The 24,966-nt window shown below is 39.7% G+C and overlaps 1 protein-coding gene across 2 annotated transcripts; it reads right to left on the bottom strand.

The window, feature by feature from the left end:
* Nucleotides 1–3,606: 3,606 nt before the first annotated feature.
* LOC131249214 (syntaxin-61) lies at nt 3,607–16,476 on the bottom strand. Of its 2 annotated transcripts, none has more exons than XM_058249844.1 (8): nt 16,323–16,476; nt 15,841–15,915; nt 12,309–12,422; nt 11,871–11,984; nt 9,604–9,803; nt 8,609–8,699; nt 6,408–6,473; nt 3,607–4,501 (listed from the first exon to the last, which is right to left on the bottom strand). In XM_058249844.1, exons 2-8 carry the CDS (start codon nt 15,892–15,894, stop codon nt 4,391–4,393), a joined length of 750 nt encoding a protein of 249 aa, XP_058105827.1. In that variant the 5' UTR covers nt 15,895–15,915; nt 16,323–16,476; the 3' UTR covers nt 3,607–4,390. The 2 variants fall into 2 exon arrangements, with proteins under 2 accessions (XP_058105827.1, XP_058105828.1); XM_058249845.1 differs by having other exon boundaries at nt 15,841–15,912; nt 16,323–16,428.
* Between the last annotated feature and the right edge of the window lie 8,490 nt (nt 16,477–24,966).

Genomic DNA, 24,966 nt, shown 5'->3' with positions numbered 1-24,966 from the left:
CTTGCACTTGAAATGGCTTGAATGTTTGGATGCACCTTGGTTGGGAATGATTAGCTTGAGTAGGACTAGGAGGCTAAGAGATGGTTAGAGGAGGCTAGAGGGGGGCTAAAGATGGGACCTTGAGAACTCAAGCACTCTCTCTCACTCTCACTCACTTGCCCTCTCTCTCTCATTCTTGGTGGATTGGTAGTTGATTGTTGTTGTGTGAAATGAAGAGAAGTGAAAGTTATTTATAGCCTTTTGGGATAGCATTTTGGTAATTTTAGGGTTTATGGAGGGTAAATGCTGATGTGACAGCTTGTGAGGTGAAGGTAATGTCACATGACATGCTTTTATAGGCTCTTGAGTTTGGTAATATGGTAAATAAAGTGAATGTTGGGGGTTGGTTTATAAAAGAGTTGACTTTTGGCTTGATAGGATAGTAAATAAAGTGAATGTTGGGAGTATGTTTATAAAAGAGTTGACTTTTGGAGGGGGGTTTGGTAGGATAGTAAATAGAGTGAATTTTGGGGGTAATTTTGTATGAAAGTTGACTTTGAGAGGGGAGACAACTATGTGCTCAGAGGAGACACCTGTTGAATAGGAGGCGGTAGTCCGATTACCGCCCGGACTGGGTTCTCCCTCGGTTTTGGCTGGTGGGCCTGCTTCAGGACCTCTGGTCGGCCAGAAACTTGTCCTTGGATGTTCGGATCAAAATGGCTGGGTATGTTTTTGGAAATTGGATTGATCTTCAGGTAGGCTACGGTTTGGGTAGTGGTTTAAGTTAGGGTTTAGGCTAAGGTTAGGGTTTAGGGAATGGTTGGGGTTTAGGTGAGGGTTGGGGTTTAGGGAATGGTTCAGTTCTTAGGGATCATCCATGCCCTATCAATTTGCTAGCCTGGGTGGAGTGTCTATAACTTGTAAAACCATTGCATGTCTCAAATATAGTGAGATTTTGAAGGTACAGTCCGTGTGTTTGTGAAAATGTTGCAATGGCGAACTCGGCTCGAACTCAACTCGAACTGGCCCGAGCTGCTGACTGAACCAAGTTGAGCGGGCCAATCAGGCTTGAGGACCAAGCCGAGCCAAGTTCAAGCTGAGGTCAGCTAGTGGCCCAGCCGAGTCGAGCTGAAGACAGCTCGACTCGATTCGACTCGATATACACCCCTACTGAAATCCCCCAACGGGGTGAGTGCAGGGTGTGTGAATGCCTGTTGTGTAAGATGTGTGGGGTGCATATACTATATAATATTAAAATATTATAAAATAAAGATAAAGACCAATATTCCACGTCCAAGGACCAGTTGTGACTTACAAATGAACCAGCCTGATTTTTAGATCGAACAATGTTTATGACACTGTTATCACAGGTGTGATATGTTACAATCACTAAAGCCACTGATCTCAGCTGTTCAAACTCCCTACTAAGCATGGTTAACTGAGCAAATGAGTGTCTGATTTTGCTGTATTTAAAAATTTTTACTTCATATTTTAAGAGCACCTTTGGTTGCACCAAAAATCATGAAATTTCATATTAATCAGTCTAATTTTAATGCAAAATATCATGAAATGATACTTTTTTTAGCCAAACGCACCCTAAAGGAAAAACAAAACACTTATCAAATATACCTCTGTTTTATCTTATCCGGAGCTGGGCAATTTGTCAGAGAGCTGACTTATTAATTTACTGAGTCAGGTCAAGGTCCTCTTGGACCCAAACCTGGCCCGCTTATCAATGATCGGATTCGAGTCGTGGGTATGGAAATTACAATTGAATTTTCATATAAATAACATTTAATACCATCCAATTAGTGTTGGCCATCAATTCAAATTGTAATAAATAAAATAGTCACTTGTCCATGCAATAGGTTGGCCTCAACAAGAGGATCATATAGTGCAAAAATCAGCCTCATCTACTAAGGTGGACCACACTATGGAAAACAATGTTTGGCCATTGATAAATAGATAAATACAAGGGTGGTCCACTCAATCAGTGGACGGATTAGATGTTGCACTCACACCAGAAGTTATCTATTGTGCTCTTAGTAGGATCACTCCATTTGGTTAGTTCAATCGATCAATCTGAACCGTCTACTAAGTCCAAAACACATTTCATGGGCTACCAGGCAAAAATTTCACCAATCAAGTGATCCATCCATACATGATTTAGCCCTATTTTTTCCAAGGTATGGATGGAATGATTTTGATTGTACTGACTTTGGTGTATACAATCTTTACCATCTGGCCATCGATCAATGGCTAATATTTGTTGGATTTCCACATGTGAAGGCCAGGCTTAGTTTATCCAAGCCGTTAATCTGATGGCCCCATCAGTGATGACCATCCCAAAAAAATTTCCAAATTAGAAGATCCCAATCATCGAATCCTTAGCCTCTTTGCCATTAAGAAAAACGCTTGAACACTTTGCGTAGGTTTCTCCAAGGTAGGGGAACCTACTTTAACTGCATGAGATCCACACCATGCAGCAGATGCATCAATCCTTAGCATCGATCCCAAAAATCAGGCTGATTCAACACTTTTAAGTGGGCGGTGGGCCACCCCACAAACTTATACCTAAAAAGCTCTAAATTCATGATGTGATATTCAATATTGCCCACCTGACCTCAGAATACACTAATTTTTTGGTAATTTTTTCATCCCAACGAGGGCCAGATGAACGGATTGGATGGCATATAAAGACCGATGGCATTTCATAGTTTTGCGTGTTCAAAACCCCAAAAATGGGCACCTGATGCCCAATCAATCTCAGCTGTTAAATAAGCTAGCTGGGCTAATCTTACCGAATCTCAAGGAATCAAAACATTTCGTTAATAACCTCCAAAAAACGAGAAGCACGCAACTACCACCACTAGAATCACTTGCTGTGGCCCACTTCAGTTTTGGAATGGACTAAGCTTTCTGGGTGTCAACTCATCATAGTCAGCTGCACCTTTTAAATGGATTAGATATAATAGAGAAAACCTTGTGGCCCCTATATACAATCTGAAAGTTTTTAATGGAGCGTGTCCCCGTCCCCAACTGTTACCTTCTGTATGACTCACTTGAGTTTTGGATCGCCCTGGTTTTTGGTATCCTCAGAGAAAAGTAGGGGATGCAAATGATGAACGGATTGGATTTCATCGAAACATCAAGGTGGGCCCCACGTCGATTCATATTTAAGCTAAAGGTTTAAACGTTTGTAGTGGATCCGGCCTCTGATACAATTCTACTCTCCATGGAGATTTTAACAGCAAGCATCGTTGGTAGCAACAAGCATAACACATCTTGCAACGAGGACACGCATGTTGAATGACTTGCAGAGATGATGAATTGAGTTGAGATTTAACAAGTGCAACCCACGGTTCACTGATGGGCACGGGGTGTCTGTTGGGACCCACCGTGGATGGACCATGAGTCCCACTTGTAAAAACCAAAAAACCTAATTCCACTGAGCAAGACTAGGGTGATATAATTCTTCAAAGAAAACTTGAAAACATATCAAATGTGAGAATATATTTTCAAGCAACAGCAATAAAACACTACCAGACCTGAAAAACCTCAGCATTTTATTTTGAAGGATGAATGTTATTGAGCTGCCAAAGCAAGAAAACAAAAACAGAAAGCAAGAAACAGAAAACCTCATTATTTGGTTTCAATTTTGGTAAACTCAAATGATTCCTTACAAATTATTATGTTTCATTCGACCTGAAAACCACACAATCTTCTATGAAGCCCGGATACAGCAGGGAAATGGCATGGAATGTACCATGGGACCTTTAATGCTATATATTGAAGATGGCAATGTTGAAAAGCAAATAGCCATAGGATAGATATGGGACACCAATACATTACCATTCTGATATATCTAGATATCATAGGCTACACTAGCATGTGTGCACCAGAAGGAACAATAAGATCCCCAAGCAAAGGACATACACAATATAAATTGGTTTGCAGTTTGTACAAGTTGGACCCATGGTTCAGTGATCCAGGCTGTTGGTCTGTTGGGGCGCACCATGGATGGACAATTGTCTTGAAAATCTTCCCAATAGGAAAATCCTAACCTTTCGACTTTGCAGCTATCAAATAGACAGTCAAGAAGATAAAAAGCAACAGATCACAATCATCTAGGAAAAGGGCTACAAGATTGGTGGGCAGGATCCTCCAACAACAGAGAATTTCAAGGCATGGTAAAGCCACAGTGGGTTCCAATAGACCAATGGTTTGGATTGGGCGACCATTGACCCCACTTGAACAACCAAAAAAGACAAAACAAAAACCATGTATACTGTGCATTTCTATGGCTCAAGGATTGTAGAATTCCTCAGGCACCATTGGGAGAAACAGTAAATCTTACCCTCTTCATATAACCAACAAGTTAGGGCAGTATAGGATTAACAAATACTCTCGCCTATGTGAAGAAAACCAAAACAAAAAGAACGATAAATAGTAGTACCAAAAACGCTATCATCATGATCTGACCCTTCGCACTCACCTTCTTCATAACCATAGCCACCTTTTTCTGTAACAAAGGAAAAAAAAAAAGCTATCAGGTTCAGATGCTTAGAAGACAAACTGATGCCTATATGCACTATTGTTTTAAGCTATGTAGTGTAGCCTAGCCTCATGCCATGTAGCTCATGAAAATAGCTTAAGTTGCAGACAATACAAGCTACACTGCATACCATGTAGGGTACAGGTTATTTTTCACTAATCAACAAAATCAATTAATGCTTTCAATTATTTGTTACATTTTGCAATTGAAAAATGCTCCAATGCTCTCAGAGCACCAAGTTCTATTGCTCCTTGTGGTGTGGGACACTTAGACAGTCCAATACATTCATCAAGACCGTTCATTATACATTGCAGATTTCATGGGCTACCATCACACCAATCTGACAAATATTGACCATTTGATCAATGGACTTTAGTATGGACAGTCAAGATCATTTATGAAAAATTAGGTTCAATCAACAGTTTCACCCATCTATTTATTAGGACCCATCATGGATTGCTAATGATTTTAAGAATAACTTTTGTTAGCTGATCATTACCATCCCATCATGGGGTGAAAAAGTGATAGCTAGAGAAAACAAGGCCAAATCAAGGATGGATTGGCTCATCCAATCAGGGCAAGCTTTGCATGGTGGTCCATAAAATGTGTTTTAGAGTGAAGACAAGTGCAGATCAATTAATTGAACTGAATGGATGCAACTAGGAGCACTATAACTTATAGTGCTCTAAGAGTACCAGAGCATCGCTTTGCCATTTTCACTAAAAATTAGTTAATGTTTTCAATGATTTTAGTAAAATCATATGAGCAACAGAATTAAATCAGCTGCATTACTACTTTTATCTTTATAGTCCTTGTAATATTTTTCTTATTATTTTCATAAAAAATTCAAAAGTTTCTTGTAGCTTCTTATGTCTCACCCCTCAAAGAGGTGGACACTACAATGCGTGTTATTTGCTATTTAAAACACTGCTGTGCACTTTACACAGCATATGGATGTACTGTCAAATCATGAATGGTGGCAACTCCCAATCATACAAATCAGCTTGGTGTTTGGGGCAGCACCGAATACACAATCTGCATTAAGCAGCATAGAGTTAACCAGCGTTTTTGCACCAAGGTGTCAATTATCACTAAAATAAGAAAGGGAAGGCCCTTCCAATCATGAAATGCCAAAATGGTTAGGTAAAGGCCGTAAACAGTGACGTTGGTAACCTTTACATGTTACAAGGCTGAAACTGCTGTAACAGCCGTGATGGGGCGAAAAAAGATTTTTCAAAAAAATTAATTAATTAATGCCATAGCTGCTGTTACAGCCCATATCATAACAGTAACAGTGATGGCCATGACCGCCACCGTTACTGTTAAAGGTAACGGTGGTGGCCGTGACTGCCACCATTACCTTTATGGAATACCTTGCTTCCATCCTTATCTCAACCAAGACATGAACAAGGAACATGCACGAACTGTATACTCCTGTTTAGTCGCCAAGCTTGGCCAGGAGTCGGGTTTCGGGCACATGATCATCATTATCACAGATTTTGCAAGCATCTTCAACATTGTAAGAGAGGGTCACTGACATGGAAAATATATTTCTGCCTTCTGAGGCAGTTCACATGGTTTCTGCATGCAGTTCCAAATTCTGAGTGTTTTGTGATGATGGTTTTACTTGCTCACTTCTAAAGTTCATGATGCTACAAGATTACAGATCCATTCCAAGTTTAAAAGCTTATGAATGCTTGACAAATGGTTCTATTAGATTTGAATTCCACAGATATTGCTTCTGTATAACAAACCAAATGACAGTCAACAGACAATTTGATATGCATTTGGATCCTGCAAAAACAAACAAAAAAAAAGAAGAAAAGATGGGAATATAGGACTTCTGACAATTCTGAATCAACTTAAAGCAGACCTGAACAAAATCAAGCCTATTTGTGGTGCTGTCCATCTCCAAGCTCAAATCCTCTAAAATTCTCTCCTGTACCACCAGAATATATTCATTAATAGCAACTCAATGCAGATACAAAGTATTAGAAGAATGCATACTAACATCTAGACCAGATCAGATAGGACCAGGCCTATGTTGGTTAGGGAAAGAAACCATCTGGGTCAACTGGCCCAACCTTATATATATAATTTACTTAACACATTTGTGGTCTCAAGAGTTCAGCTGTTTTTTGCACCAAAAGGTTCACAATTGAATTGCTGTCCTGGATTTAAAACGTTGATATTGCCAATTTACAAAGAACTGCATTTAGGCGACACTAATAGTGTAAGAAAAAAATGACATGAACTACTCTTCTCGTTATAATGAGAAAGGTGTAAGTTTATCTGTTGTCACGTGATTTTCTGTACAAGGATAATTTTCATAGCCCAATGTACAGTTTATTATGTATATTCACTGCCATATGAATTTGGAATGGGGGGTTGGATGGATGGGAGAGGAAGAGAGATTATTGAACTCTTGAGCTTTGCACAGAACCCCTGTTTGGAATGGCAAGACCTCGTCTCTTTAGGTTATCCACTCATTTTGTCTTCGATAGCCAACCAAAGGAACACAGAAACTCTGGGAGGGGCTGATGTACTCCATATTGGGTTGGCGAACTGGACTTGTTCTGTTGCATAGGCATGGAATAGAGATCTTACCATCAATCTGCCTGATCTTTTTTCAATTTTTTTCATTGACAACAACTGAAGGTAGAGGCAGACCCTTTTAAATTGCCGATCATTTCCCAAAGTCTTAATATCGGGCATTTTCATTTCTAAGCAAACTCATGATGGTATCCCTCATAGTTTAAGGGGGGTTGTTACATAATAAGATCCCTTGTGTGATGCCGGGAACGATCAAAGGGACGTTGCTTGCATGGCACAGCAGCAGCTTCGGGAAAGAAGGGAGGATTTTGTGGAGGCTATCCTTGTTGGCGTGTTTTTGGGCCATTTGGGGTCAGAGATAATTGGTGCTTTAGAGATAAGAGCGGGGCGGTTTCCTCATTCAGCGAGCTAAGGTGGATGTAATAGAAAGAGCTTCTAGCTTAAGTACTTCTGTTGATTGTATCTCTCAGCCTCTTTGGGGCATTTGTGGCCTTTGTGCGCCTCTGGTGCTCTTTTAATGAAACCCATTACTTCTCAAAAAATGAAAGAAAATAAACCGGACGGAAGATAAAACCAAATGTTCTCCCTTGATAAAATATACAGCATGATACGTGCATTCACATGCTTAAAATGGTATAAATGACAAACAGTATAGCAGCCAATGTAAAGTAAGAGAGGGTTTTTACCACAAAACTCCTCACAGATTAGGATTTCACCAAATAATGCCTCTGTTAACTGAAATGTCTGGGAAATGCTTTTTGAGAGATGATTACCATAATGCCCACTATGCACTTTTTCCTTTAGAATGTGGTAAAGTGGAGAATTGGGGGGCACATGACATTTTTATGATATCCAACCCGTCCAATAGATGCAATCCACCATGATGTTTAGAAGAACCAAACATTTGGTCAATCTAAACAAAAGGTGAGCGACACCATAAAAAATAATATACACCACTTAAAAACAAAAAGTGCATGCAGCCCATCTGGTTATTCAATCAGAAAGATTTTTGGTCTGTGTGATTATTATGGTTGAGTGGGTTTGTTTGAAAGTCTGGATGTCATACACATACCATGTGGACCCCCAGATTCTCTGACTTCATTACTCTTTAAAGGAAAACAATATACAAGGGAACTTCCATAATTTCCCTTCACAAAAAGCACTACAAAGTATTTTGATTCGCGAAGGAATCCTTTGGTAAATTTGGGATTTATGAGGAATTTTTCTGTAGAAATCCCATTAAGAGAAACAAAAAGGTAGACCATTCAAAAAGGGAACAATGAATATGCATGCAGGATAGACGCCCATTTATGTGTGTTTGGGGCTCCATGTAAATATAGTAACATCTGGTAATTTGGGTATAGTGCCATATATACTCTGTTAGCTACTTTCGGATGTTTCCTCTTCTTCTTTTTTCGTTTTTCGTTTTTCTTTTTTTGGCAAAATAAGTTGGTATTTGTGTCTTTCTAGTGCAACTGGGTACTGCTATTATCTCAGAACAATATGGTTGTTGCATGCTACCTGCCCGATCAGTTCGTCGTGTATCGTAAGCCCAACACCTCCGATTCTCTCCACACTTGCACTTAGTTCATCCAATTCTTCATCTTGTTGCCTGAAAGTATCAATTAGCAAGCACAGACAATCAGTACAAAGCTATTTATTGATTGGATGCATAGTATTTAACTTGATCTGGAATAACCCTCCAGGGCAGAGCAAATCATGAGGTATCTCATGAGGTCGGGGCATTTTAATCCATTTTATTCTCATGAGTCAAGCACAATTATTTTAGATACTCAGACATATGCACCTAAGCGTTGTCACTCCCAGGGAAACCAAGAATGGTTCCAACCAAATGAACAAATGGCACATTAGTAACATTCTTGAAATGTAGATCGGACAGACTGTCCACAGCCCAACTGAGAAAATGATGCTAACGACTAGGATCCTTTTTCAGCACACCTTTTTTTCTAACAGCTTTCAACACCTCCATCTTGTGAGCCGCTTTTCACACTCATTTAGTGCATCCCAGCATCTGCACTATGGCGGACACGCAGAGTGGAGATGCCCCCCCAAAACATAGATGGTGGAATGCACTTCTCATCCCATCTGCATTTTGGGGTACATGTAAAAAGCCCCTAAAACAGTGAAACAGTTTCCAGAGGCCCCATCATCTACACGAGATATACAAAGTGATTTTTGTGTGGGTGCGCAGAGAGTTGAAGGAATGCGCTAGATAGTTTAATGACCCTTGCGCATTAATTATAGGCAAGGCATATAAAATACTGAAATTTCTTTGCTTTTCAGGAATTAACAACAATCAAAGTGCAGTCAAATACTGAAATTCTAAACTCATTTTACTACAGCCCCTACGTAGCAGTCAAATAGCAACTTAAACCAGTTCATAATACCAGATGTGACCGTTAACTGTTCATGATTTATCAACCACCACATAAGACAGTGAAGAAAAGAAACAAAAAAGCATGAAAGGACGAGAAAAAGAAAGAATGAAACATTACTTTATAAGAAGCATCTGCCTGTCCGTTTCCGAAGAGACAAAATCATCATTGTCTTGAGCTCTGTACTGATTGGATTGACCTGCCTGATGTGAACGATCATTTGGAAGACGCATTAGCTCTTGCCGCGTCCCATTCAGACTGGTGCCAACAAGATTACTCTGCTGCTTTCCAGAGTCTACAGCTTTCTTCACAGTGCCAACCTGAGAAATACTAAAAGTTCTCAGGAGATCCACAACCAACTATGAATGAGTCATAAAGAATAACCGGCAGGGGACCACCAAATAACTTCTTAACGGAACTCATAAATAAGCTTTAGATTAAAATAAGAGAGGACCAATCCCCGTCCTTCATGCTTAGGGTCCAATTACACCCTGCTTATATCTTAATACCAGCAAACACCTCCGGTTTAGGAAACCGGTCCTAACAACACCTTGCCATTAAAGATAACAGGTTAAACTTTTTAGCTTTTTGCATTTTCCCAATTCACCCTTCCCCTTTCAATCCCCTCCTCTCCCTTCCTTCTCAAGAGTTTCTTTCCCATGCGCACGCCCACACTGCATTCATTTAGGTGGGCCCTGCCAGGAAAATTCCCATAAGGCCTGCCCACTCATTAGGCAGGATTGGCACCAAGGGCACATACCTGGAAGGACTTGAGCTAAATGCAATCTTGTGAGTGCACTTGCTACTAGCTCACTCACACTTGCATATACAAACGTGAGATCCAAACTGCTCATCAGGTGGATCATGCTACATATAGAACATGTAGAAAGTTGGGCTAGTTTTCTCCACTAGTGCACAGAACATGTAGAAAGAAATAGCCACTAGAAGATGAGTACACGTGCTTGATTTTTACACAAGGGAGAATTCATAACAGGCCCAACCAAATTAACATTTTGGATATTTCATATTGCACTTTACCAGGTGTGCCCTTGTTGCACTTGCAATGCAATATGCACGTACACTTGCAATTTTTTTTCCCTAAAAAAGGAGGAAGATGGGGATTTTGAGTCATTATATCCCCATGAATTGCTATTTTTACGCAAGGACTAGCCATTAGATCTGAGGTCATGTTGCAACATTCCAAACTGTTTATAAAAGGGGCTTTGCTGCACATGGGTGATACCCAAAAAATCTCTAACATTAAAAGATCCTATCATTGGCTAAAGAACAACAGTTACAGAAGATGGGTACATACTAAAAAGAAAAGAGTTTCTAGTGATCAATGGGCTGAAATATTTCCAATCTGAGAGTTTCTTTTGGGCATTTCATTCACAAGGAGATTGATAATATCAACAGTTCGGATTATTGAAACTTGACACCAAATCCAACACCTACAGCCCCAATGCCAAAATAGAAAGAGAACATCTTTGTTCCTTCTTCTTACAAGTTTCTTGTGTACAGGTCATGGTTTAGGCTCCTGTGAGCTCTGGTTGAGGCATCTTCCTATGGAGCCTGCCTTCTTTTTCCTTTCATTTCTTACCTATAAATGTATATATAGGTAAACATGAAATTTGAATAACTGAAATTCACATTCAACTTCAGGCCATCAATACTAATCATGTAAAGGTAGAAATTATCTTAGTGAAGAACTGTTGCCTTTCTCACCGACAGGTCTGGCTTTAGTTGGACTGTGTAGCTTAAAAAAAATCTGAGCAATAACCACTTTCAACATAGAGACCTTCGATTTCTGATTTGATGTATTTTTCTTTGCTCAACAGAACAAACGGTAAATCACCATCTCATTCATTTTCCTCTAGTAGAATTTGGAGTATTTTCCTTGGTTTAGTCAGGGTTCTGTTGTTGATGCCTCAGTTTTAGAGTTACAGGCTGCATGGCCTCGCAACCCTTCTCTATCAATTTGGCATCTTGTGGGCCATTTGGCTGAGGAAAATGATCAAGATGCTACATAATAATCCTAGCATGAATCATTGAATTATCGCCTCATGAGCATTCATCGAAAAAGAGCAACGTTGCTCTTTCAAAGGTAGACATTCGCCAAATTTTGGAATCAATAGAGTTGGGAAATTAATTGGGAGTCAGAAGCTGCTGCCCACCTTTCTTATTTGATTAGCAGAAAAGACACAATGAAACAAATTTGTAGATGCTCTTCATGGGAATGATCATTCCGTTTAGTTCAGGTTAACTGGCCCTTGAGCATAGAAGGTATTCTCTCAAGATTCAAAAGTTTTCAATGGCACGCGAGCACGCACATTCCAGAAAAAAGAGAATGAGCTCAATTAAAATTTCATAAAGGAAATAGACTATACTTGTGTACGAGCAGTGCTGGTCCATCTCCTCCTTTTATCAAGCTCGACTTCGTTGATGCCATACCAGGAAGGATCTTTCGCTGCTACTGAAATAGCCTTATCCAATTCATCTACCTTCCTATCAAGAAGCTAACTGTTCAGCAACAGAGGTATTTTCAAAGAATCGAGATTAAAATGCAGCTTTCCATAAATTTGCATATGGAGATAACAGGAGAACTGTTAGTTGGTCAGGAAGCTAACATCTGATTGTCCAAGAAAAAAGGAAAAAAAAATGAATGAAAGAGGATGATAAAATAATAAATTTATGCCATGACCCCCAGGGGAAAAAAAACAGAGCAGTTGATAGTGACAAATTTGGAAATGCTGAAATTTTCTCAAACCTGAGAAACAGGTGGAAATTGATCCCACGAAAAATTCTTACAATTTTTGCTACAATACCTGCCATTCAATGCTTTCACAGCTGGCGGTGAGCTCTTTCAGGAGATGAACTCGCTCTCCAGTATTTGAAGGGGTCTTTTCCCATAGGTGAAAAGTATTCTGTAGTTTATCGATCTGCCCCAGCAAATATAAAATCATTTAGCTAGTTGTCTTGAAGAAACATCAAAATATGAAGTTATGAACTGACTAATACATGAGAACATATTTCTACTTCTCAGATTTAGGCATTTTTCTTTTTTAAAGGTAACAAAAATTTTTATTGACAGGAACACCAAAAGGGCTCAAGGCAAAATACAACAACTAAAGCCCATACAACAAGGACCAACCACTTTGGTCAAAGCCCATACTTCTCAGGCAAACATGCTTCTAGACATATAATGAAGGGAAGCAACCAAACATATATGTAGCTTCTTTCCTTGCTGGGAAAAGAATATTAAATCCCCTAAAACCTGGAAGCGAAAGAAGATTGCCAATTCCCACAACCCTAACCTTTGAAAACACAGTGAATTGGAACTACACTAGTAGCCTTTTCTTTAAAACAAAATGAATAATTGCTAACATGGTCAAATGAACCAAAAATATAGAAAGATGTATAAATAATAATAATAATAATAAAAGAAAAAAGAAAAAAAGACAGCACATAGACAGAAAATGACATCCTGGGAGTGGGTAAAGAAAGCTACGTGCAAAAAATTAAAAAATAAAAAATAAAAACTCATGGAGAATAAAGTGCTGAGCTCAACTGTGCTATCTTCGCTTGAGTTCACTTGGACTCCTCATGCTGTAAAGCATGCTCGGGTAGTAAAAAGAAACCCATAGCCTTTCCACAAGCTAAAGCTTCCATTGACTAGTCTGAGGCTAATTTTTCTCCCAAATCTTGCTCAATTGTTTTTGTCATAGATGAAACAGCTAGAGCATTCCAGAGCAACATAGAAAAACATTATATGAGAACCAGTGGAGCCATGCCAAAAAAAAAAAAAAAAAAACTGGCAAATGTCTAGATTATCAACAAAGTAATAATTTAAATTTCAATATGTCACCCCGAAGCAAAGGTTTTGATAATGAAGCTTTAGTTTTAGAAAAATAAAATAAAATCGAGAGATATGTAGATTTACTTAATTGCGATAATAATGACAGAAAGGCTTAAAAGTTCCACAAATAACAGATAGCACTAGTCAGGCTGGTGCACCCAGATTCAAGTTGCTTGTCAAAGTGCAGCGAGTCAACTCATGTAGCACATGTTTGAGACGACTGATGGCAGCTACTATGCTCCAATAATTTCCTAAAGGGGACAAACTGATCCAAGTAATCCTTGGTATATTGGCTCGTGCAGCGAAACTTAATGATTTACATGTGAGCAATTACAACAGAGAAAAGCAACAGAAACAAACACATGCAGGAGAGAAATCCGGGTACCACGTAACAAGGTCATTCCCGTTACTACTGAAAACAACCTATCCCTTTGTTACATATGGAGAAAACATCAAGGGTTCTTTGGGAATTTTACTGGGTTTCCAGCAAGTCATGTTTCTTGGAAAAATAGTTCCATTAGATTGAAAACTAGAGTATAGCTGAAGTGAAGCAGCGAAGGAAGCCAACAGTTAAAAGAAGAGAAAAGTGAAGAATAAATTGAAGCACAAATCAACAAATTTTCAATGAGATAAACGAGGGGCTAGGCCCGTCTCTACCATCCAAGTGGGCCGTACAACTGCATGGCCCATATTCATATATTAACACTTCCTCTCAAGCTAGAGCATGGATATTGTCAATGCCAAGCTTGCAACATATATCTGTAGACCAACTCTAAGGAAGAGCCTTGATGAATACATCTACAATTGATCCTATGACCAGACATATGGTATGGAGATTTCACCAACGGAGACCTTCTCATGAATGAAGTGGCAATCTACCTCAATATGTTTATTACTTTCATGACAGACTGGATTATTGGCAATATGGGAAGCAACCTGATTATCGCAAAACAACTATATTGGAAGATTCACCACAAACCCCATTTCTTATAGCAATTTCTTGAGCCACACCAACTCACAGTTAGTATAAGCTATTGTTGCATATTCTGCTTAAGCAGTTAATCCGGCCAAAACACTCTGCGTCTTACTCTTCCAGTTCCATGTGACTAGATTTTCCCCCCACAAATGTAGTACAGTATCCAATAGTAGATTGCCTGTCTTCCAACGATCCGGGCCAATTTTGCATCAGAATATCTGATGACTCGAAGATGAATGTTTTGTCTATGCAGAATGCTTTAACCGGGTGCCCCTTTAAGGTATTGCACAATTTGAGCAGTTGCGTCCATGTGCGGGGTACGCTCTGAGAGCTCATAAACTGACTCACCACACTCACAATGTAAGAAATATCCAACCGAGTGATAGTTCAATTGATGGGTTCACCAACCAATCTTCAATGCCTCCCAGGGTCTTCAAGTACCTCAACTTGATTAGTAGTAAGTAACTAAGTATGTGATTTGGATCCATTAATTATATGCACTAGACACCTTGTGTGTGTGTGTGTGCACGAGCACTCTCATCCGCCTTCTCTATGGTCAAATAATTTAACTTGTTTTTGGCTATTAAAAACACTTGAATTGACTTAGACCACTTAAGACAATTTGTTCCATTCAATTTAATAGAGGTTGTTTGGCCCCCTAAAAACTGGTTGGATTTAGGAATCCAGTTCTCAATCACTTCTCACCTCAATTAAGAACAAGGGATAAAAGAGTACTACACGCCTTGCACAAACAAGAGCTGACCTAGCATGAGTCAAAAACACTTGCAAACTTTCCACAGAGTGAACACAATGCCTTGGAAAGATCAACCCACACATCTTCACATCTTCATGCCTCAAGAGGGATGATGATCACGTAAATCTCAAACACCCTTCATGCATGAGCCATTACGCATCAAGAAAAAAAAAAAACTAATTTTATTCAGGTAATTTTTAGCACAAGATTCATGAAAATTTTAATTTATAATAATAATAATAATAATAAACAGACGAGAAGATGGATCAGGATCTCAGGATTAAGACAACTCTGATACCACGCAGGGAGGGAGGTATAGTTAAAATTGATGCGGACCATACAGCTGTATGGACCACATCCACACATCCTTCGATGGGCTGTACAGCTGTACGGACCATATTGCATATATTACCAGCATTGTTGAGAGAAAAGAGGAACATAAACAAATTAAACTATCGCTCATCTACTCATGAAATGGTTGAAAGAAAAAAAGCAATATCAATAAAATAAGTACAGTATCATAGTAGAGGAAATTCAAATATAATAATAACAATCAAACCTATAGTTTCTCATTAAAAAAATCTAATAGGTTATTGAATTCACTTTGAGTTATCAATGATCTTAATAACAAATGCACTTGTATGGAATATTGAACACCTAAGCATGTTCTTACTGGCGAAATAACTACAATAAAAAATTTTAAACAACAGCTACAACAACAAATTCAAAAACCAGGCAAAAGCCACATTAAACACATCAAGTCGCACTTACAGATTCCTGAATTTCCTCTTTAACAATGTAAAATGGATCTTGAGCTGAAGACATCTTGTCCGCTCTTACATCCTCCTAAACAGATCAAGAAGTGTTAGTTTATAAACAGATAGATTGATAGAGAGAGAGGAGATCCACTAAGCATGGGCTCTATAAAAACGTACAAATCCATGCATTTCAAGCCGCAAAAGATCCCTGCATTTCAGGGGCAGCAGCAAAAGCCCTAAAGATCCCAGAAACCCATGAATTTCAAATGAAAACCCTAGGATCAATAGATTCAAACCACCGAAATCTATGAATTACAAGGAGGAACCCTAGAAACAACGAGATCTAGAACAAAATCATCTGATCTGTAGAGAAACTCTAAAATCAAACGGGTTTTGTGGATCTTTTTTCAAAAAAAATATCTGTATCGATTCCCAATTCATTTTCAGAGATTAGAAGAAAGGAGGAAAATAAAAAATAAAAAAAGGTGCCTGTACCAGCGCCGCTGACTTCGTCTTCGCGCACTTGGACGTATGAAGACTCGGCTCTTCGTCTTCTTCTACCGTCTGAGAGTGAGAGAGAGATCCGACCTCACTAGCGGGAACAAGGAGCGAAGGAAATTAGTAGGGACTGGGGTATCCTAACTACCACAAGCTAGGACATCAGTTGCCAAACGGTAGACAAGTTGTGATTGGCTAGTGGCCATGATGTCCGTGCTTCATCCGCGCCGTCCATCCATTTTTATAGATCATTTTATTGTAGTATCCAAAAAAAATGAGGTAGATCAAAGTGGACGACATGATAGGAAATAGTGTTGATTGAACGTCCACCGTAAAAAATAAATAAATAAAAACTCATGGATGCCACAAAAGTTTTGGATCAAGCTGATTTTTGTCTCTCCTTCACCCAGGTCTGGATAACAGAATGAACAGGTAGTGTGGTTCACCTGAGATTTAGACCTGACTCTTTTTTTCATTGAAGCCCTGTGTGATCGGGGAAAATGAATTGACCGCGTGTTTTGAGTTCGGATCCTCTGTTACCTGGTCAACAAGGATTTCCTTTTACCCTAATGGTTTGGCGTCTGAAGCTTTATTTTGTTCTTCTTTTTTTTTTTTTTCAAGTGAGTGGTGACGTGGACCAATGAGGATTAGGGTAACAGGAAATCCCTGTTGACCAGATAACAGAGGATCCCGACTCGTTTTGGTAATGTTTAGTTGCCATCAAACCTGTTGAAAGGTCACATACACTGTTTCTTACTGGATAATCCCTCTCAGAATTGTTTCTACCTTGAAATGATCTAGCAAAATGGATGGACACCGTGGAATACAGAATACATAGCTAGTGACATTGAGTGGAGATGCCTGGTTTCAACACTTGAGGTCTTGGTATCGATCCCTTGCAGGGGTGGCTAACATGGAGTGTGTATACTGACACAGGTGTGTATTAAGAAGCTGACCCAGAAAAAAAAAAAAAAAAAATGAATGAAGAAAACAAACAGGGCGCTCACCATTATATGCCCAAAACTTTGATTTTGCCTCACCCAATCTCAGTCCATCAACAGCCTACGTAGACATGGATGAAGGGAAAATCATCTTCATCCAAAGCTTATGTGGACCTCAATAAATTCTCAACGGTGGACATTCAATCTCCATTGTTTCTTGTGGTGTAATCTGTTTGAGCTTTAGATCTGACTCATTTTTGAGCTCATGCTTTGAAATGATCTAGCAAAACTGATGGACAGTGTGGATAAAACACATACGTCATGGTGGGCCCATGGAATCGTGCCACTAGTAATCCGCTTCTACGTGGACAAGCCTGTCGGAGTTTCCACTTCCCTTCCAACCAAACAGCAGAGGACATCTTTCTGTCCATCGGCTAGTATGAATGAGGAATAGTCCTGCTCTCCAGCCGGTTTTGGTGCCATCTTATGTCGTCAACAGACCTCTATTCGGCACGTGTGAACTTGGCACACGTGTTAAGGATCAGAAGAGAGTGTTGGTGGTTTCCAAATGCACAGCTGCAGGCGTGCATATATGCCAGAAGTAACTTTCGTTTTGCCGCGGCCGACTGAGTAGGCTCCTCGGTGCAGAAGCAGATTGCATACTAAGTAAACTCTACTCTGCGGGACCCACTGTGGATGTATGTGTCTTATCCACTCCGTCCATCCATTTTTAAATATCATTTAAGAGCATGAGCCCGAAAATTAAAGCATACCAAAAGATCAAGTGGAACAGACCACGGGAAACAGTCTGGATAATGACATCCACGGTTGAAACCATTTTAGGCCTACAGTAATGTTTATTTGTCAGTCAACCTGTGCATAGGGTCACACATACATGAATGAAGGGAAAACATAAAATTCATCCTGATCCAAAACTTCTATGACCCTTAAAAGGTTGTCAGCCGAATAGGTTCAGTTCGCACTATTTCCTACGGTGTGCCCCACTTAAGCTTTGGATATACTTCAATCTTGGGATGATGCCCTAAAATGAGCTGATAAAATGAGAAGAAAAATACATCACATTAAGCTTAACATAGTTTACTCATTACACTATGCACTGAGTTACTCATTAGTTCACTTCTCAACATATGCATTTTTGGTTTTCAAGTAATTGGTAAATACTTCAATCCCATTACATCTCTTTCATGGTCACAATGCCAAGGGGAGTCCAAAACTAGTCTTAAGAGAAACATGAGGACCCATCTAATAGCAGCAAAAGTTGAAAGCTTGAATGGATTGTTTAGGCAGGACATGTGACACACAAATCCATAGCTCAAGTGATAGATTGACTGAAGATAACCTTGTATCAATACTGAGGTCTTGGTATTAATTCCTGAGTTAGGTGTATACTAACGTGTTAACCCAAGAAAAAAAGGTAAGGCTTGTTGTGGTCTCGGCAGTCTAGGTCACTGCTATCCTAATTAGGTTAAACGGTATTCCATCCACTACTTTGTCTAAACATAAGAAAAATCATTTCAAATAATGTGTGCATAGGCTTCAATACATTCCACATTAAATTATCTAAGGACATGTTTAGATTGGTGGATAACGTGGGGGTAAAAATAGGATTTCTAACAAAAACATCTTTCCTATTGTTTAGGATTGTAGAATTCATCAACAACGCTTGTTGTATGCTTCAACATCACCCATCAACACAAAAACCTCTCCAATTGATCATAGGTTTGCTTTTTTAATTTTTCTTGATTAATTGATTGATGTCATCCATGATTGAAGCAACTTGAAGTTGCAGCAACCATGAAAGTTGCATCTCTGGGCTGCAACAGCCATGACCGTTACGTCTTTTAGTTAAGGCATCTATGTGGCAGCTGTGGCCACTACAACCCAGGTCATTTGGCCTTTATTTATTTATTTTTATTTTTAATGGCCATGTTTGCTTGAGCTCGGCCAACGGCAGCCATGGCCGGTGTAACATTGACTTGTGGCAGCCATGACGTTGCGAGCATTGCTAAACCTCCATGCGAGTACAATGCGTACACTTGATGAACAAAGCTGAGCTTTAGGCCAGCCATTCAGCCTTTTCACATAATGGGGTGCACCCGATGAATGAACTAGCCTAAATTAAGTATAGATGGTACCCATCCAACTACTTATGGGATCAGGTATTTGCAAAAACGACTGTTTGATGAGTCAGCTAGCCTGAGTTTTGGGTTTGGACATCTGCAGTGGGACCCATCAGATGAGTGAACTAGCCTCATATTGGGTTTAGAAACCCACATAATAGGCCTGCCTAGCGAGTGCATTATCATTGATACCTCGTAATGTGGGACAGAGCCTTATAAATATAAGGGTAGGATTTTGGTTTGAAATACTTCTCTGTCCTCTCAAATACTAACTTTAGAAAATTTTCCATTCTTCACATCATATTTAAATATCCCACAATGTGTATGGTGTTCTTTTCCCTCTTCTAATTAAAAATCAAAACCTTTGTTGTGTTTTCCCTAACCTTGTGCTTATTTCCATACAGTGAAGAAAACAACTGATTACACATTCCAAGTAATTTAATTAATAAAATTTTTAAAGTTGGCCTATTTTTTGACATTTACACTTTTACTCCTAGCCCAATAGGCACGTAGTGTAGGATGCATCACCACCCAATGGGTCACACATTCTGAGATGGTCCAAAAATATGAACCGTCCATTCTCAACACCAATATAAGTAAAGAGATTTTTCCACATTCACAATTAATTGCTGATCTAAATCATTAATTTTTAGATTTCGGATTTTTCTCATTGTTCCAAGTAAATCTAGATACATTGGTGATCACAATCATCCATTCAATATAGGTATCCTTGTAAGAGCTATTTTGCATGGACTCCACAACACCGATGGTTTTGACATGAGCCTCCACTACAGACGCAAAACAAAATCTACCTAAATTCTCTCCTCCCTTTTCTTTTCTTTTTTTCAAGATCCTCTACTGCCTTTAAAATCTCATTCTACAGCTGATAACCTCAGGGATCACTGTTTTGATTTCATGGCATCCAACCTATGCAAAAGGTCCTCCCAATCATGAAATCGGCAGGGCAAAAAAATTAGGCCAATCCAACCATCATGTGCGCCAGAATGTGAATATGAGGTTTTCATGTGGGTGTTTGTTGTTTTCTAAGATGTGGATCGTCTTTACATGATCCAACCAGCTCATCAAGTGAAACCCACCAGGATTATTGGATTTTCCAAAAACCAGGCCTGTACAATCATCAGGTAGGCAAAACCTTAGAAAACGATGGACAACCATCCTAAAACCTCCTCATTCAAATGGTGGCCAGCATGATGGTTGAATTAGTCTGATTTTTAACCATTTTCATGGTAGGGCAACCCTTATGAACAGGTAAACACCATGCATACATAGCATTCGGTCCAAGTTAGCCTATGCTCAGAAAACAGCATTGGTAGAAAAAAGAATGTTCCAACAGATCCTGCCTTCAGATAGCAATGTTCCAAGTTTTTCTCAGGGTTTTTCTTTGCCAAAAATCGTGCCAAAATAACACTATTTTAAACACTTTTAGCTATTTGCATGAGCGGTTTGTGCGCCAAATGCAAAGTTAGCCTATGCCAAGAATATAGCATTCTGATGCGCACCAAATGGGCCCTTAAATGTTTTCCATTTATCCAGAGAAGTTTGGTGGCATATAAACATCACAGTGGTCCCTGCAAGGCTTCACTCGGTGGGGGTTTTATCCCCCACTGTTTTATATGGTGCAACTCACTAAGTCTTAGACTCTTGTACTAACTTGAGCTGGCAGAAGTGGATGTCTAACGGATATTGCAGTGAGCCCCACAGCTTCTGGGGGCCAGGGTCAAGGAAAAGTGGTGTCCGTTATAAGTCTCTTCTAGTTCTTTCATCATCATCATCCTGTTTGGCATTTACCCTCATCATTTTATCTCGTGACTTGGACGGAGTGATGAAATGGAACACAGGCAGTTCCTTCTCATGTCCCATAGCGCAGGATCTCATTTCTTAGAACCCGGAGTTTAGGTAGTTCAAACCACTTGATTTCCATTAAATTCAACATGAGAATTAGCTATACTCTCTACAGTGGGTCAGCTTGGCTTGCAGGTCATGTGACCAAATCCCCTTCCAAGGCAGTTTCCAGCCAAAGCTAAATGATTAATGGCCTGGACTTGGGATGAAAAACGCAGTCCATATAACTTGAATGGCTTGGATCAAAACCCATCCCAACCCAACTTGCAAACATAGGTTTATCACAGCCTACCCCACCAAAAATGCAGAAATACAGATACGTATATGCTTTGTGTGAACGTATGTATGTATGCATCCACTTTGGGCAGGGCTTGCATACCTTGTGACCGTTGGGTCAGGTCAGTTGGGATTAGGCCATCGGAATGGTTATGTCCAGGTGGATCATTGGCCCATTTACCCCCACCTGCTCCAAACCTGACCCGTTGGCACCCACCTGCAAGAGAGTTCACCAAAATTAAAGCTCAAAAGGAAAGCAATTACTACTCAGCCAAAACAGATGAATGGCACTTCTAATTAATCTGACATGGTGGGCTGCATCCTGGACCAGCCACTGCTAGTGGATTAGTGTCAATCGCAAAAAAGGCTGGCCCCATCAGTACATTCATTCCATGGGCTAGCCAGGAAACGCTATTTTGTTTCACCAAGAATAATAAAAACACCTAAATTGAAATCGAATAGTCTATAAATGAAAACACACCAAAACACAAGTAGAGCACCATGTCTAGTACAAGAACACCTTCCTCATCCAAATGGGATCCGTAAGAACCCCACATTGAACAGCACTCAAGCTCCTGCAAGGATATGATGGTGCGCATGCCAGTTTCTGTCTCAGTCTTGGTCAGCTCAGTCATGAGCTGCCTAATGCAAACAATAGTTCATAAACCCAAAACTCAGATTCGATGTCCGGCCAGGTCAAGTCAACTCGATTCAACTTGATAATTATTAATAGGAATATTCGAGTAATAATAGATATTTAACATGTTACAGTTATAAACAATGGCATACCCATAAATAGAAGTGCATAGCATGATGGAAAAGCATTGCCTTCTCTCAGTCAAGATCATCAGGAAGAATTTTCCAATATCCTTTTTTTTTCTTCCAACAGACATTTAACCCAACGAGTGACTCAGTTCGAGTCACGCGTTGAGTCAGCCACGCCAGCAAGCTAACTCGTTGAGTCTTGCCAGGTAGTAAGCAAGTCGAGCTTGCCAGGGGGTTTCTTTGTGACGGTCCCCGAAACACCCTTTGCATTGCCATCCCACAACAGTAATGAGCAGTGAAAGCTATAACTGTTCTACCTCTGGCCGGAGCCAAAGCTAGAAAACCATGGAAATGAAATTGATTTTTACCTGTTAGCAATAACAAAAATAGGAGTAATTTTTTATTTTCACTTCCAAGGTTTTCCTTTAAAAACAATTTCAAAAAACAAAAGAGAGAGGAAAAAAGTGTATATATATATATATATATATATATATATATATATATATATATATATATATATATAAAAATCTAGATTTCATTTCCATGGTTACAAGAATTAGCTGTTTGACCTTTTTAACTTTTAACATTCTCATCAAAATCACATTTGCTAAAACAAGTTATCATGGTTTCTTTTCCACGCATTTCCTCTTCTCCATATGTGAGGTTTGGTTTTTCAATATTCATGTTTTGGGTCCTTATCCTTGCCTCGGTGGTAGACTCTTAGGAGTTTCAACACGAGGTATAGGGTTTGAGTACCCATAGGTAGTGAAATCCCACTATAGTGTGAGTGTTGGTGTGTGTGCGAGGGTGGGTGGGTGTGGGGTGTGTTAAAAAAACACACACAAGATACTACATTGTGGAAATGGTAACTTATTTCAATGAGAATAATAAGAATATAATATATATATATATATATATGAGAGATGTAGAGATCTAAATATAGAGGACCATCTAAATTGGTATCTAAAGTATCCTATACTCTAACATTCCTCCCAAACTCAAGCACTCTGAAAGGAGTAACTTGAGTTTGAAATGTATGGTGAACATTTCTTCAAAAGCAAAAGAAAAATTCAATTGTAATGTGGCAACGACATGACAAGTAGCATGATGTGAGCAGGCACTTCTGATGACATCTGGAATGTGAAGCATTGGCACTTCCAATGATTGACAAATGATATATTTGCTCTTCCAGTGCCCGAATTTCAAAATTGCCCGTCTGGTGGCTCTAGATATTCCGACAGCAAAAGGAAAAAATAGCCGACCATAAGATCAACATAGTAACAAGTCCGATCTAAAAGCTGGATACAAACAAAAAACATATTTTGTCAAACGGCCTGATATGAGGAAGATACATTGTCAAAGGTGAACGGAAAAATATGATTGATCAAAGATCAATGAGGCTAAGGAGATGAGGCAAGTGCACTACTAAAAATGCTCTTACTGAATACCAAAAGTGATGCACCCAAGAAGCACCAAAGGAGAGTAAAACAAGAAGGGTTTGAATGGCCTCTTCTTCTTCTCAAGTATTCTCCAATATGGGTTCTCCCCAATGGGCCGATTAGATAGAGAGGATGGAGATCTGATGTGAACAACGTGGTTGCCGCAGTCGGTCACACCCATCACAGCGATTAGATAGAATGCAGAGACGATGTTGGTGCAATAGCAATGGGCAGAGCAGTGTGCAACAACAGATGGGTGGGGTGGGCAAACATGGCAAGATCACCAGCAAAGATGGTGCGAGCTGATTGGCAGGGTGCATACAGATCCAGCAGTGGTGCCAACAGCAGTGGGTGAGGCCGGATTTCGCTGATTTCAGGATGGGTTTTCAGAGATGGGATTTCACTTTGTGGGATTGGATGTAGATCTAGTGCAGATGGTGGGTTTATAATCATCGATGGCGCCAAAGTCCAAAGGAGGAGACAAAAACCGGTGGTGGGTTTCGTCGCAAAAGACAGCAAGAGAGAGCAGGGTGCTGGAAACAATGGTGGCTCAGGGCACTGGCCGTGATATACGATAGATCAGGTGGCAACAACAGTTGGATCTAGTAACGGTCGTGGGATGATGCATAGTGACGGCAGTGATAAATCGGCTCCAGGAACGGTACCACTCTGATACCATGTTAAACTACAAGAGACTATATTGTGCAAACTGTAACTAGTTTATTTCACTGAGAAATAACAAAAACATAAAGAGGCGGCGAGAGATCGGCAGAGATCTTAATAGATATACATGAATCCATCTAAATGGCTATCTATAGTATCTTATACTCATAACAGATTCCACCAATCTAAACAGGTCCTTAAATCCTAAACCTAGTCCTACAACCATCCAACAGTTCTAATGCACCATAAAAGCAGTGTGTAACCAACAATCATTGCAACATTCTAGATATCCGCTAAGACAATAAAGCCCAACATCATAATGGAACAAGGCAGAAAAAGGTCTCGTCTCATATAACAAATTGCAGAGGAAGCTTGCTCCATAACTGGTCCATCACCTAAGCTGTGGACCCTTCACATTCCATGCTTTTTTACACATTAAAAAGCTAAAAATTGCATTTTAAAGATAAAAAGTCGGGGACCATTACAGCTGGGAAGAGTCGGGCCACAGCTTACATGGGCCAGTCACAGTTCTCATGTAATTCCAAAGGCCATC

The sequence above is a fragment of the Magnolia sinica genome, chromosome 6, assembly GCF_029962835.1.
Source record: "Magnolia sinica isolate HGM2019 chromosome 6, MsV1, whole genome shotgun sequence".
Lineage (NCBI taxonomy): Eukaryota > Viridiplantae > Streptophyta > Magnoliopsida > Magnoliales > Magnoliaceae > Magnolia > Magnolia sinica.
The sequence above is the reverse complement of the archived record's forward strand: the minus strand, read 5'-3'. Positions and strand labels throughout refer to the sequence as shown.

Bases quoted from the DNA above. Each gene is read 5' to 3' on its own strand.
- LOC131249214 (XM_058249844.1), bottom strand. From the start codon at position 15,894: ATGTCTTCAGCTCAAGATCCATTTTACATTGTTAAAGAGGAAATTCAG. The intron at 12,423-15,840 runs GTAAGTGCGACT...TTGCTGGGGCAG, and splicing joins AAGAGGAAATTCAGGAATCT to ATCGATAAACTACAGAATAC. The intron at 8,700-9,603 runs GTAATGTTTCAT...TGATACTTTCAG, and splicing joins AGGCAGATGCTTCTTATAAA to GCAACAAGATGAAGAATTGG.